The sequence below is a fragment of the Arachis stenosperma genome, chromosome 6, assembly GCF_014773155.1.
Source record: "Arachis stenosperma cultivar V10309 chromosome 6, arast.V10309.gnm1.PFL2, whole genome shotgun sequence".
Classification (NCBI taxonomy): Eukaryota; Viridiplantae; Streptophyta; class Magnoliopsida; order Fabales; family Fabaceae; genus Arachis; species Arachis stenosperma.
Window position 1 is genome coordinate 15,683,462 of NC_080382.1, and position 14,906 is coordinate 15,698,367.

The 14,906-nt window shown below is 27.9% G+C and overlaps 1 protein-coding gene across 1 annotated transcript; it reads left to right on the top strand.

The window, feature by feature from the left end:
- The first annotated feature begins 4,767 nt into the window (after positions 1-4,767).
- Positions 4,768-6,184, top strand: LOC130933740 (uncharacterized). The gene is made up of 3 exons (XM_057863358.1): positions 4,768-4,928; positions 4,971-5,086; positions 5,244-6,184. Exons 1-3 carry the CDS (start codon positions 4,768-4,770, stop codon positions 6,182-6,184), a joined length of 1,218 nt encoding a protein of 405 aa, XP_057719341.1.
- Positions 6,185-14,906: the final 8,722 nt, after the last annotated feature.

The following is a 14,906-nucleotide window of genomic DNA, read 5'->3' on the forward strand; positions in this document are numbered from 1 at the left end:
TAAGAAGTTTTAGGGAATAAGGGTTGGAACTTTAACTCAGAAAAATACTCAAGCACACTTATATTCCAGAGAATCTCTGAGTCTGCAACCGAATAACTTTTCTATAGAGTTCCTTCCATGTTTTCATTCTTTTAATTTACTTTCCTGTAAATTTTATTTTTCTTCAAGTAAATTTATCCTTCAAGTATCCTTTATCTTCAATGTCCAATTTATATTTCTGCATTTTAATATTTTTTATGTCAGAGTTCTTTAACCCATTCGAAGGCATTTTATTACTTTCTTTACATTTCAAAGCAAACCTTTTCGTTAGTTCCTTCTATTGATTTATAAATTTTAAATTATTTTTATCTCTAATACCCGTCTAATCGAAGACACTTTGATGCACTTTTAAAAACTAGTCTATTCTATTATATAAAAATCGGATGTCTACACTTAATGATGAAACTGATGTGGTATGCTTCGGAGAGTGTTTCCCAATTTAATTGTTTTAACTCATTCAATATAATTTATTGCACTGACTTAATTATATCAACTAATTGATTTGACTAGATATTTAAATTTTAATATAATTTATTATAATTTATATTACTTAATTAATTATACTAATTAATTATAATTCGTTATATTAGTGAATTAGTTTTTTCATTTATAAAGTCTAAAATAAAATAAATAAATTGTTATTTATTCTAATTAAATTTATTTATATACTATGTATGAATTAACATTAATTTATAAAACATAGAACTTGTGGATTGTGATAAAAATGCAAATCAGAAAAAAACGCATACAATTATAGAAGAATTAAATCTATCCTCTTTATTTATTTTTAACCATCATTTTAGATTTTAATTTTTTTTAAAACCAGTGATAGTGAAATTTTATTGATGCTAAATAAAATTATAGAAGAATCTACGAAGCAGTATAAATTGTTGCTCTTTTAATCAAATCATACCGTATACAAAAATAAATTAAATTAAATAAATTGAATTTGCATTTCTATATAAATCGAATTGAATAAATTCGATTTAGGTAAATACGTAGTAAATTGAATTCATAAGGTTTGAATTATATGCAACTTTTAAATAATTATAATGACATGGGTATTTTATATAAAAATTAATACAAAAATAATTTAAATTCTATACAATATTTTTTTGTATTTATGAGCTATTAAAAATGAACGAAAAAATATTGTATAAAATTTGAATTTTTTTTGTATGGGCTGTTATATAAAATACTAATATTATTATAATTATTTATTTTGAAACTGAGTACAACTAAGATTTTACTAAAAATTTTAAGTAAAATATTTTTATAAAATTTTAAAATTTTTTTATTATGAGCACATTTTGTAATTATTATAAATAATTTTATAAAATTTAAAAATGGCTTAAAAGATGTTATGAGTAAACCGTTAGACAAAAAAACTGATTGCAAAACTGGTCGAATATGTAATTAATCGATGAATTGTTAAAATTGGTCAGTTTTTTTTAAAAAATTTTAGTTTATTAATAACTCATCCAAACGATACCATTTTGACTAAAAAAAAAAAACTGAATTCCCAACTATTTTTTATGTAAATTTCATTTTCTTTTATCAGATAGATTAAAGTTTGTTAATTTGAATACTAATTTTTATTATTCACTTAATCTAATTATTAAAAAAATTATTTTATTATTTATAAAATAAATTTAAAATAACATGTCACGGAGAACATGCAGTACTATCTTTTAAAAGTATATTATTATTATTATTATTATTATTGAAACATACCACAAAATTGTATTTAATTTTTAATACGTAATTCAATTTTTAATATTTAAATTTTAAATGACTAAAATTATTATATGTTAAATATTTTGTCCTTAACTAATTTTTTTGTTATACATTGATTTAAAAAATGTCTTCTAAATTCAAATTAAAAAATTGTTATGCATGAGTGTGTATTTTTAATTAATTATTTAATAATATATAATATAAAAATTAGTTTGCTTAATTAGATTATTAATTAGATTATTAATTTATGAATTAAAAGTCACTGTTAATATATTTTTACATATTTAAAAATTATTTTTTTTACTTTTTAAGTAAAAAATGATACCTTATAAATTAATCAATAAATAAACAGCATTGTAAGTTACTGAATATTTAAAATTTAACTTCAAGATAAGTATTAAAATTTGAAAATTTGTATTCGTAGCTTATTGTTGCAGGTGAAGTACATTGTAGATAAGTGACTTAACAACGATAATGTATTCCACTTTAGTCACACAATCCAAAGGGTAAGTGTTCTTGTAAAACCCTTTTAATTTTTTTTTTAAGAAATACAGTTTAAACTATCGTCATTGTTGAGAATATTAACAAAATATTTGTACTATACATAATCTTTTAATTATTTTAATTTAGTGACTGAAAAATTGTAAATAACTATTCATCTTTATATATTTTTTTAAAAATTCATATTTAATAAGCTATAAATTACATAAAAACTATGCAATTTTTAAATGTTCATGTACTATTTAGGTTAATTAATTATTTAATATTATTTAAGATATATTTTGTCATAATTTAAAATAATATATTATTTAATCTAAATTAATACATAAAACTCTATACTAATTGGGAAAATATAAAATTTGATGCTTTTGTGTAGATCTATTTAACTCGATTTAAATAAATTAAAATTTTAAAATTATATTTAAATTTAGAGTTTTATTTATTATTTAAATTGAATTGTATTTATTTTTAAGTCATGACTGGGTATATTTTAAATAATATGATATAGATACTCATTGATTTAGTTTAATAATTTAAAAAATAATTCAATAAAACTAAACCAATACAAAAAAAAATTGAACTACGAAAGTATACTACTAAAATTGTATAAAATCAAATATGAGATTAGTTAATTGAATAATTATTATTTGTGTTTCATTTATTTTTCTTGACTTAACAGTGTCGAAGAACAACAATAATACAAATTTTGACGTACATAAAAATGTGCATCATATTACTACAAGTCAAAGAACACTGTGTCGAGAAATTGGTACCTCATCTAATATTCTCAGTTTACAATCCAGTGAAGATAAAGGTGACATTTTTCTCACTATAATTGACTCATATTTATCTAAATTTAATTTATATCAGTTTAATGACGAAAATTTTCTATATATTTCTCATTACTCATTCATAAAGAAGCAACTATCTATGTATGGTGTACACTGTGCCTCGCATAGAATTGGACAGGAAAATACTCCTCCTAATAATGTAAGACCTTCTACATCAGAGATAAGATCTAAATCTTTAACTCTACGGACGGATCCCTCATTGACAAGAACTCCACTGTCCGTGTTAACAAATAGTACGTATAATTAATGATTGCCAAATAATTCATACATCAATATTATATTTAACAAAAAGTATACTTCATCGGAAATCATTTATATAACATAGATTTATTACAATTCTAGCATACTCCAGTGTACAAGGACCCGCCAATAATATAACGGAAGTCGTTCCGCAAAATCAGCTTCCATCACACTGCGGTTCCCACAGATCGTGCCTAACAGAAAAGTAATTTAGAAAAGATGATCATCATTATTATATTTTTTTCTTTCTTATAGTGTCTAACGTTTAATTGAATAAAATTGAACGTTTTGTAAAGAAGTTCTACTATAATTGGGGTGCAAAAAAGACAATCTTCCTCTATTGTTGCTTCGATGCCTATTAATTTGGCACAACTTTGTGAAGATGTAAATTTATTGACTGTTAAGACGCACCCACCAAACGGTGACACACAAAGTGGCCTAAATGTTGACCCTTTTGTTGATGATGAAGGTAATTTCTCATTATATCAAGAATTTAAGTTTGTAGTTTGCAAGAGATATGAATTATTAATAATACATCAACATATATGTTTGTATTTTTTTTATAATTTTTTATTTATTATAGTTTTGAATGGTTATGATGATTCAATGTTAGATGGGATATAGAAGATAATTTTATACCATCCTCAGAAACTTTACAACATATATATTTATCATAGCATTGGTAGCTTACTTCCTTCTGATAGTTTGCGACCAATATTTGCCCAACTATATATCTATAACACAGAAAATGAGATTGATAATCGAATAGGCACACTTCGGTAATTTTTATGTAACCAGTCAAACTTTTTAGTTATTTCTTATCTGTGAGAGAAAATAACATAAATTTTATTGTTTTTTTTTTCGCAGTTCCAATGAAGTTATAAATGAGCGGGATAGAAAAATTGTGGTAATATTAAGAAACATGCTAGACAAATATAATAGTTTGGCAAAGAGTTTTCGCTATGCAAGAGATAGGTACCAACAGGAAAATTGCACAAACATAAAGCTTAAGTTGATTAGTAAAAGGACTACAGATGGCAGGACATACAACTTGTCATCTGCATCTGAAATGGCTGCGTTGATTGTTGGCGAAGTCGAACAACTTAGCAAAGATAGAGATATTATTATAGAGAGTCAATCTAGAAAGCTCCAGTGGATTGATATTTTTCATCCATCTTATTTAGCCTTGCAATATCCATTGTTGTTTCCGTATGGAGAGGATGGATTTCGTTTGGGTATTGCAACATCAGATTCTATCTCTGCTAGGCCTACAAAGAAAAACAAAACAATCACTTTGCGATAATTCTTTGCTTTTTGACTACAGAAAAGGACGGGTGAATCTCCGTTAATTCTGAGATCAAAGAGATTATTCCAACAGTTTCTGGTAGATGCCTACACAATGGTGGAATTAGAGAGGTTAAAATTCTTTAGGTGTAAACAACCACAGTTGAGGGTTGACAAATACAAATGTCTGCATGAAAGTCTTATAAACGGGGATGTAGATGTTTCAAGGCTTGGCAAAATAATCATTCTTTCCAATACTTTTACCGGTGGACCTAGGTATATGATGAATAATTGTAAAGATACATTTGCAATTTGCAGATATGCAGGATATCCTAGCTATTTTATCACCATGACCTGTAACCCTGAATGGGATGAGATAAAAAGAGAAGTGACTCCCATTGGATTGAAGGCAGAAGACCGTCCTGATATATTATGTCGAGTTTTCAAGATCAAGTTTTGATGGTTTGATTGATGACCTAAAAGAGGGAAAAATCTTTGGCAAAATTTTGGGATGTAAGTCTATGTTTATGCAACGCTTTATTAAAATCTTATGTTGTAATGCTTTGCTCATTTGTCTTTTTCAAATTTCAGACGTTTGCACTGTAGAGTTTCAAAAGAGAGGGCTTCCGCATGCACATATCCTTTTATTCATGAGTAACGAGTTCAAGCCACAAACACCAGATGACATAGACAAACATATAACAGCTGAGATTCCTGATAAAAATGAAAGGCCAAATCTACATGGAGCTTTTCAAAATTACATGGTACATGATCCATGTGATCCGTACAACAAGAATTCACCTTGCATGAAGAATGGATCCTGTTCAAAGTTCTATCCTAAAGAGTTTAGACAGCAAACACTCATTGATGAGGCCGGATTTCCCAAATATAGGCATACTGATAATGGTCGAACAGTGAAAAAAAGGGAATGTGTACTAGACAATAAGTTCATTGTTTCGTATAATCCAAAATTGTTGCTCAAGTTCGGGTGCCACATAAATGTGGAATACACATGTCAAACAAGTTCTATTAAGTATCTGTTTAAGTATGTACACAAGGGTAATGACCGCGTAACAGCTACTCTATACAATGTTGGTGATCCGTCAGAAGCCACACAAGTTGTTGACAAAATTATGAATTACTATAATTTTAGGTACATTTTGGCATGTGAGGCAGTCTGGCGTCTATTTGGATACAAAATTCAAGAGAAAGAACTATTTGTGATTAGACTTTCATTCCATTTGGAGGATAAGCAACTTGTGGTTTATGGTGAAAAATCTAATGTGAATGATATCGTCGAAAGAACAATATCTCATAAGTCCATGTTTTTGGGATGGATGGCGGCGAACATGTCATATCCATATACTCGAAGTCTGACTTATGCTGAGTTTCCAACCAAGTTTGTTTGGAAGGACGATTCTTCAAAATGGTTTTCTCGAAAGAAAAGCTTCACAATTGGAAGGTTGACTCATGTACCTGCACGTAATGACGGGTTTATATTCAATTTTGATCTTACTTATTTAATGATTTAAATTTAAAATCTTAACAGCCTGTACCACACGTTCATTTTATTCGATTTATCTACACTAGAAAAATAAATGTTCAAATAACTTTCAACAGTTATAATTTGTAGATTATACAATTTTTTATTTTTCTATATTTTTTAAGAAAATTATTCTTATGCGGATGTGTAGCTATAATAATTAAAATAACGTAGCTTAATCCATTTAACAACTTAAAAGTAGGATTTTAACCAAGTTTTTTGCAGCAAATACCAAAGAATATTACCAACAACTTCTCTTGAATACTCAAAGAGGATGTACGAATTTTCGAGATATAAGAACAATAGGAGGAACGATTTATGCTACATATAGAGATGCATGTTTTGCCCTTGGATTCTTGCAAGATGACAAAGAATTTATTGATGCAATTAAGGAAGCAAGCTCATGGGCCTCAGGATCATATGTTAGGAGGTTATTTGTCATTCTATTAACATCCAACAATATCTCAAGACCAGAACATGTCTGGAATAGATGTTGGCATGAACTTTCAGATGATATTTTGTATCGACAGAGAGCCGTGATGACATGAGGGGTGAGTTTTTATTAATTACAATGATAAAAGTTCTTTCTTATTGATCGTTTTTAGTTTGATTGAATTTTTACAGTATCGTATAATATGCCGAGTTAACAATGTCAGATGATGAGATTAAGCAATTGTGCTTAATGGATATAGACAAGATCTTACATTCCTATGGTAAAACATTGACAGACTATCCTTCTATGCCTTTAGCAATTGAAGTTGATAGTTCTTTGTTAACCGAAAAGATTATTAGGGAAGAGCTAAACTTTAACAGGGATGATTTAAAGAAAAATGCTTCAGACATGTTAGCCATCGCAACACCTGAGCAGAGATATGCATTCGATAAAATTGTTACAGCTATGTATTGTGATGAAGGGGGTTTTTTCTTTGTATATGGTTATGGGGTATTGAAAAAACATTTTTTTGGAACCTTATGTCTGCGGAGATTCGCTCAAGGGGTGATATAATATTAAACGTTGCTTCGAGTGGTATTGCATCTTTACTTCTTCCCAATGGAAGAATGGCACACTCAAGGTTCAAAATACCGCTGAATATAATTGAGGATTCTGTATGTAACATCAAACTTGGTTCCCCTCAAGCAATGTTGCTATTGAAAGCCAAACTTATAATTTGGGATAAGGCTCCAATGGTTAGTAGGTACTGCTATGAAGTGCTTGATAAATGCTTGGGTGATATAATGAGGTGTTCTCTAACATATAGCAAAGATTTGCCCTTTTGAGGAAAAGTGGTTATACTAGGTGGAGACTTTAGACAAATTCTTCCTGTCATTCCACGAGGATCGAGACAATATATCGTTCATTCAACCGTGAATTCGTCTTACCTTTGGTAGTTTTGTCAGGTGCTCAAACTAACAAAAAATATGAGACTCTCTGTAGGGACGACTGCTTCAGATCAAGATGAGACAGAGCAATTTGGTGAGTGGTTATTGAAAGTTGGTGATGGTCTAATAGGTGACAATATGGATGGTGAATCTGAGATATGTCTTCCAGGAGATATTGTTATTCCTTCTTCGGACCAGGCATTTGATGAGTTGGTTCATTTTTCTTATCCAAATATTTTAGAAAATATGTCCTCAAAGAATTTTTTCAAAGCAAGAACTATACTGGCTCCCACGCTAGATATCGTTGAAGAGATCAACAACCATCTAATGGCTATCATTCCTGGAGGGAAAAAATTATATCTTAGTTCGGATTCCATTCGTATGGATGAAGGGAATATGGAGAGTCAACTAGATCTCTATGGTCCTGAATTACTGAATAGCATAAATTGCTCTGGTTTGCCTCCACATAAATTAATACTTAAGGTTGGTGTTCCTGTGATGTTACTGAGAAATATTGACCAATCCAATGGTCAGGCTACAAGTTAGGAAGCTTGAAAATCATGTCATAGAATGTGAAGTCTTAACGGGTAACAATGTTGGTCATATTGTTTTGATTCCAAGAATGAATATGGTACCAATAAATAAAACCATCCTAGTTAGATTCCAACGAAGACAGTTTCCTATAATAATATCGTTTGTCATGACAAGTAATAAGTTTCAGAAACAAATTTTATCTCATGCTGGATTGTACTTGCCCAAACCAGTTTTTACACATGGCCAACTATATGTGACACTTTCAAGAGTTAAGAGTAAGAGAGGTTTAAAAATTTTACTTATGAATTACGTAAGAATGTCTACAAATTTAACCATCAATATTGTTTATAGAAAAATCTCTGAAAAATAATATTCTAATATAAATATTTTAATTTTATTCTAAATTCTGTATCAGTAGATAATTAATTTACCTTAAAAAATATAAAATAATTATTACTCACTTTAAGTTAAACTTTGATTTTAATAATTATTTTGTATTTTTGTTTTAAATATCAAAACATATATATATATATATATATATATATATATATATATTACTTTTATAAATTTTTCCGTGCTAAGCACGGGCTTATACACTGGTATCTATAAAAAAGAATAGATTTTACTTTCAAATCACTAAATATTGAACTAGCGTGATTTACTAAAAATCGATAAAATAATACCGCACGAAAAAAATAGAAAAGAGATAATCGTGGAATGAGGTCTAATGCTAGCTTGCATGCTGAAGTTATAACGCCTCCTTGGCTGCTTGCGACATACATTATGAATTTTTGACAGTTTAAGTTAAAGGAGGATGTTTTATAAGGACGCTTGTTTGTAAGGATATTTATGTGTTGTATTATTATTGAACATATTAATAAATTGATTAGTTTTTAATTTTTTAATAAATTAAAATAAAATCGATTTTTTTATAACAATAATAATAAATTCCGTTGTTATTAGATCCGGTCGAATTGACCAATTTATATAATTTATTGGATTATAATTTTTTTTATTTTTTTAAATAAAAATCAGGAATATATTTATCCTTTTATAAAAAAATTTTAACATAATTTAATTTAAATTATGTAAATTGATCGGATTAAATTGGATTTAATAATTATAATATGATCAATTGAATTTATTATTGTTGCTATAATAAATCGATTTTGTTCTGCTTTATTAAAAAATAAATTATTAATCAGTTTAATAAAAATATCCAATAATATTATAATACATGTAAATGTTTTTAAAACTAAAAAACATTTTTGGTATTTTTATAGAAGTGGTCTCCAAAATTAAAAACAATACATCACATTTCTGTAAATCAATTAGCTCTCCATCCGTCCCTCTATTCAAGTGTCACTTAGTCTATATCAGCATAAATGATATTTAATTTGCCACACTAGTTTTCTTTTCCTGTGGTTAATTCATTCATAAATTATCCTCCAAAATAATCCTATATAATTAGCATAATTCAAGTTCACGACATTAAACTAGATTTTAAATATAGTTATCATGATAAAATATTTCATTTTTAAAACTTTTATATTCTTTTGTAGAGTGCACAATAACTAAGTAAAACTAAAACTTAAATTGATTTAACTTCATCTTATTATTTTACCGTTTATATATATATATATATATATATATATATATATATATATATATATATCTTTCTTTGTCCTACCTTTTCTCCTTCACCTAAAATCCCAAGCTAATTCCTATAAAAAAATATCTCAAAGTCAAACAAAAATGTTTTAATTAATAATAACTTATACTAAGAACTCGTTTGGGAAGTAGCAGAAGCTACTTTTTTTTTAATTTTTGGATTATAAAAAGTCATAATCTATGTGTTTGGCACTATTTTAAAAAAAGTTTTTAACTTTCCGAAAAGTTAATTTACAGCTTTTTGAAGAAGTAGAAATATATGACTTCTTGCTTCTCGAGAAATCATTCTACCACTCACTTAAAAAAAATTAATTTTAAAACAAAAAAATCTACTTTCCTTCTTGACTCTATGAAAAATACTGACCCTTCATCACCATTTTCACACAAGGTCTGCTAGAACCACTGGCCTTCTACCATCATTCTCACGCAATGTTCCAAGTCTCACCATTTTTATTTTTAATTTTATTTTTTTCATATGTAATTTTATAGCTTATTATTATTTTCATAGTTAATTATAACAAATTCTTGACCTCAATAAAGGAGAAGAGAGTTCTAATAGAAGTAAAAATAAAAAATAAAAAACAGCAATAAAATATACATTGACACACATTTTATATTTATTTTTTATTTTCACCTACCATATTATACACAATATTAGTGATTAGGTTATGTAAAATCAACATTCAATATTGAAAAATATTTGTTATCATGGTTATTTTAATATTCATTCTCTTTTATAAAAAAAATTATCTTTTGCGTTATTTATCCAAACGCTACAACTTTAAAATAAGTACTTTTATAACTAAAAAATCAAACACAAAATAACTTATTTATAAGCTGCTTTTAATAAAGGGATTTGCTACAGTACGATGATAAAATAACACAATTTAATCAATTATATGTGTTAAATTTTAATTATTATAAAATATCTTTATAAAAAGACATTTTTAACATTTTTATATGAGTGACTCCCAAAACATAATTATAACTGACATGCCTTGATGACTTAGCACCAATTCAATTCTCTCATCAACAACAAGAACATTGCCTTTTTAAGATTTTAATAATGCATATACACCTAGTAATTAAGAAATGACGACCAAACTTCCATGAACATAGAAAAAGATAAATTCCTTTGAATAACAAAATTTTGGCCATAACTACTCTATCCATGGCCAGGACAAGTTGTTTCAAAGCAATATGTAAAAGATTTACACATTATAAACTAATTTTATGGTCATGCTATATTAAAGAGTGTTTTTCAATGAAAACTAAAGATTATTTTTTTACAATAGAAATAAAAATAAAAACATCATATACAACACACTATATGATAAATTTATACGTACCGATATAATAAAAACTTGGACAAATAACAAAACGCCAAGTAAATTATATTATCTCCGTCAGCAATTATTTTTTTAAATAAATATATATATCATATCAATACTTTTACCAAAATATCCTTATAATTTAATAAAAATAAAAATTTTTATAAAAAAACTTAAATATTTTTTTTATATTGGACAAAAATTATCTATTTAAATTAATTAAAATTTTAAATTTAACTAACTTTAAATTTAAAACAACATCTAATTTATTATTCATGTACAATTAATCATGCTTATACTCTTCTATAAACCCTAATTTCATATGTTTATTCAAAAAAAAAAAAGAAGAACACATCTAAAGAACAAAAAATATTCACAAGAACCATTCTAGTGTTCTTCATCTTTCCTGAATTTTCTTACATCTCTCTCAATTGTCAGACTGGAACTCTCTTCTTTCTAAATTGGTTTCGCTGTCGCCAACTCGCCGTCACAGGTGCGGGCAACCGGTTTTCCTTCTTGTTTCTGGGTCAGTGGATCAAGGATCTGAAAGCCGAGCTTGCTTTGCTCTATGTCGCCAAGGTGTCTTTGTTTACTTTGATGGGTTGCTTTCTTTCTGAATTGATTTTGGTGGTTCATGGATTCTGACCTATTTCTTGTTCTGTGAAAAGGAGTTTTTGTTTTTGGGTCGGTTGAGTGTGCGTGTGGTGTTTTGCTCTGTTTAATCTTTGTCTGAAGGTGAATATTGGGTGCTGCTATTCTTCGATTCCTTCTATGTACTCTTTTTCTCTTCATGTTATTTGGTGTAATACTTTCGATGACTCTTTGGGTTGTTTTGTTGTTTCTAAAGTTTTAGTTTTTATTGAATTTTACATGCCAATGAGAGTAATGACAGATCAGATTTCAAAAACTAGCAATGACATATCAGAGTTCAAATGTACAGTGTTTTTGGTTAAAAAGTGATTTTAAAACTGAATTTTTGGTTTAAAATAGGGCTTGTTTGGGTGTAAGAGAAAATGGAGAAGCAGGGCACTTTCTCATACTCATCAGCATGAAGATGTGTTTGAGGTTGTTGTTGTTGGTCAAAGCTGATGTAAGAATCCATTAATGCTGGAAGAGATGAAGAGTCTGTGTCATCATAGCAGCTTCTCATGCTATTAGATTTGCCACCAACTTCTCTGTTCTTGTAGAACACCCTACACAACACCTAATCTTCCTGTATGGACAGAAAAAAGAGTTAATTAGATGCTATCATAGTTAATTTGAACCTATGACTATGCTTCAGAAAATGGCCAAGGTTTGTGAAGCTTCAATTTTTACCATCATTCAATTGCTTCTTTTTCTGTTCTTTTTTGCTACATCATTGAACTTCAAAGTGTTTGGACTAGTTAATGGAGTACTTATTGAGATAATAGTATGCCCAAGATCCAATCTATCATGATTGGCTCTCGTGCAAGTGAGAGATTGTTGGGAATAAGGAGTATGACCACAATCCAATCAATCATGTTTCAAATAATTTGTTATTGTTATTATATTAAAATGTTAATATAATAACGTCCTAGATTAAATTTAGTGATTTATTATTATGATAGTGATCATAATATTGAGAAATAAATCTTTTATAATTTAATCTAAATTGTTCTTGGTCATAGGATTATTAAAAAGGACATTAATAATCCGGAAAGATCAATATATATATAATGGTCTTCATTGGATGAAGATTAATAGATCTCATTTATTAAATTATATATATAGATGGTGCATATAAGGATATGACCATTGAACTGACTCACTCTGAGAATTCCTAATGGTTATAATTACCGTATATTTGTCAATAGGATATTCTCAAGATGAACATAGTAATAGAGTTTCCTTTGACCTGCGACTGTCATAGTAATTAACAATGTATTTATTATACTTTGATTCCGGACACCTAATACCCTAGGGTGCTAGTTGAATGGATATTGGGTATGATTTAAATACTTGTAGAATTTGTAGAATTAATGATTAGTCAATAAGGAATCCGTCAACTCTCGGTAAAAAGTTTGAGCTCTATGATTATAATGACTGAGATGAATAAAACCTTGGCCAAGGGGATTGAATGAATGAAGAAATGAGTTTCTTAAGTCATTCACAGTTCATTATAATGGTAACATGTTAGAGTTTGACAATTAAACCATACTCTAAGGGTTAACCAAGAGCTGGAAAGATGGAAGGAAATATACTTTGTTCTTCTAAGGTTCTTAGTAAAAATATATTACTTCATACTATCGGGCCGTTGAGGAGTGTTGCTAGACGCCAACCTTGATTAGTAAATTTAGTATGACTAATTTACTACCCGCTTAGTATTGAACCTATGGGGTCACACACTAACGAGTGTTCTAATATTTGCTATAGAATTATTTAATTATTATTTTGATTTGATCAAATAAATAATTATATTAATTCAAATGGAATATTATTATATTTTTTGCTAGCACAAAAAATATAATAATAGTATGATAATTGAGAATATTAAATGAGATTTGAGAATAATTAGTTATTCTATTTCTAAATTTGAATTATAAAGTTGGATGAGATCCTAACTGATTTTGTTTCAAATTGAGTTATGATATGATTCATAAATTTGAAATAATCAAATTAAAATAGTAAGATATGATTCAAATTTGAATTGAGATTCAAATTTAAAATCAACAACAAATCTCATACTATATATAGGTATGCTAAGAGTAGAGAAAAACATGAGAAAGACAGAGAGAATAACAAGGGTTGTTATTCCTTTACCTCTACGCACATAAATGTATGTGAGTCTAATTCTTAGAGAAGAATTTTATGGTGTGCAAAGAGTTGCAAGAGGTTTCTCAATTTAGATCAGATGTCCATTGGTCAAGGGGTTGACAGCAAATGTTGGTCTCGGTGTGGATACGCATAGCGCCTTCGTACCATCGAAGGAGAAAAGGATTTTTACTAGCGTACTCAGGTATTTAAATCTGATCTACTACTATATTATATGATAGGAATAAAGTTTAAGCACAAAATAGATCTTTAAATCTGATCTACTACTATATTTATAACACGCAGCGGAAGAAAAAATAAGGTAATCCTAAAGATCTATTTTGTGCTTAAACTTTATTCCTATCATATAATATAGTAGTAGATCAGATTTAAATACCTGAGTACGCTAGTAAAAATCCTTTTCTCCTTCGATGGTACGAAGGCGCTATGCGTATCCACACCGAGACCAACATTTGCTGTCAACCCCTTGACCAATGGACATCTGATCTAAATTGAGAAACCTCTTGCAACTCTTTGCACACCATAAAATTCTTCTCTAAGAATTAGACTCACATACATTTATGTGCGTAGAGGTAAAGGAATAACAACCCTTGTTATTCTCTCTGTCTTTCTCATGTTTTTCTCTACTCTTAGCATACCTATATATAGTATGAGATTTGTTGTTGATTTTAAATTTGAATCTCAATTCAAATTTGAATCATATCTTACTATTTTAATTTGATTATTTCAAATTTATGAATCATATCATAACTCAATTTGAAACAAAATCAGTTAGGATCTCATCCAACTTTATAATTCAAATTTAGAAATAGAATAACTAATTATTCTCAAATCTCATTTAATATTCTCAATTATCATACTATTATTATATTTTTTGTGCTAGCAAAAAATATAATAATATTCCATTTGAATTAATATAATTATTTATTTGATCAAATCAAAATAATAATTAAATAATTCTATAGCAAATATTAGAACACTCGTTAGTGTGTGACCCCATAG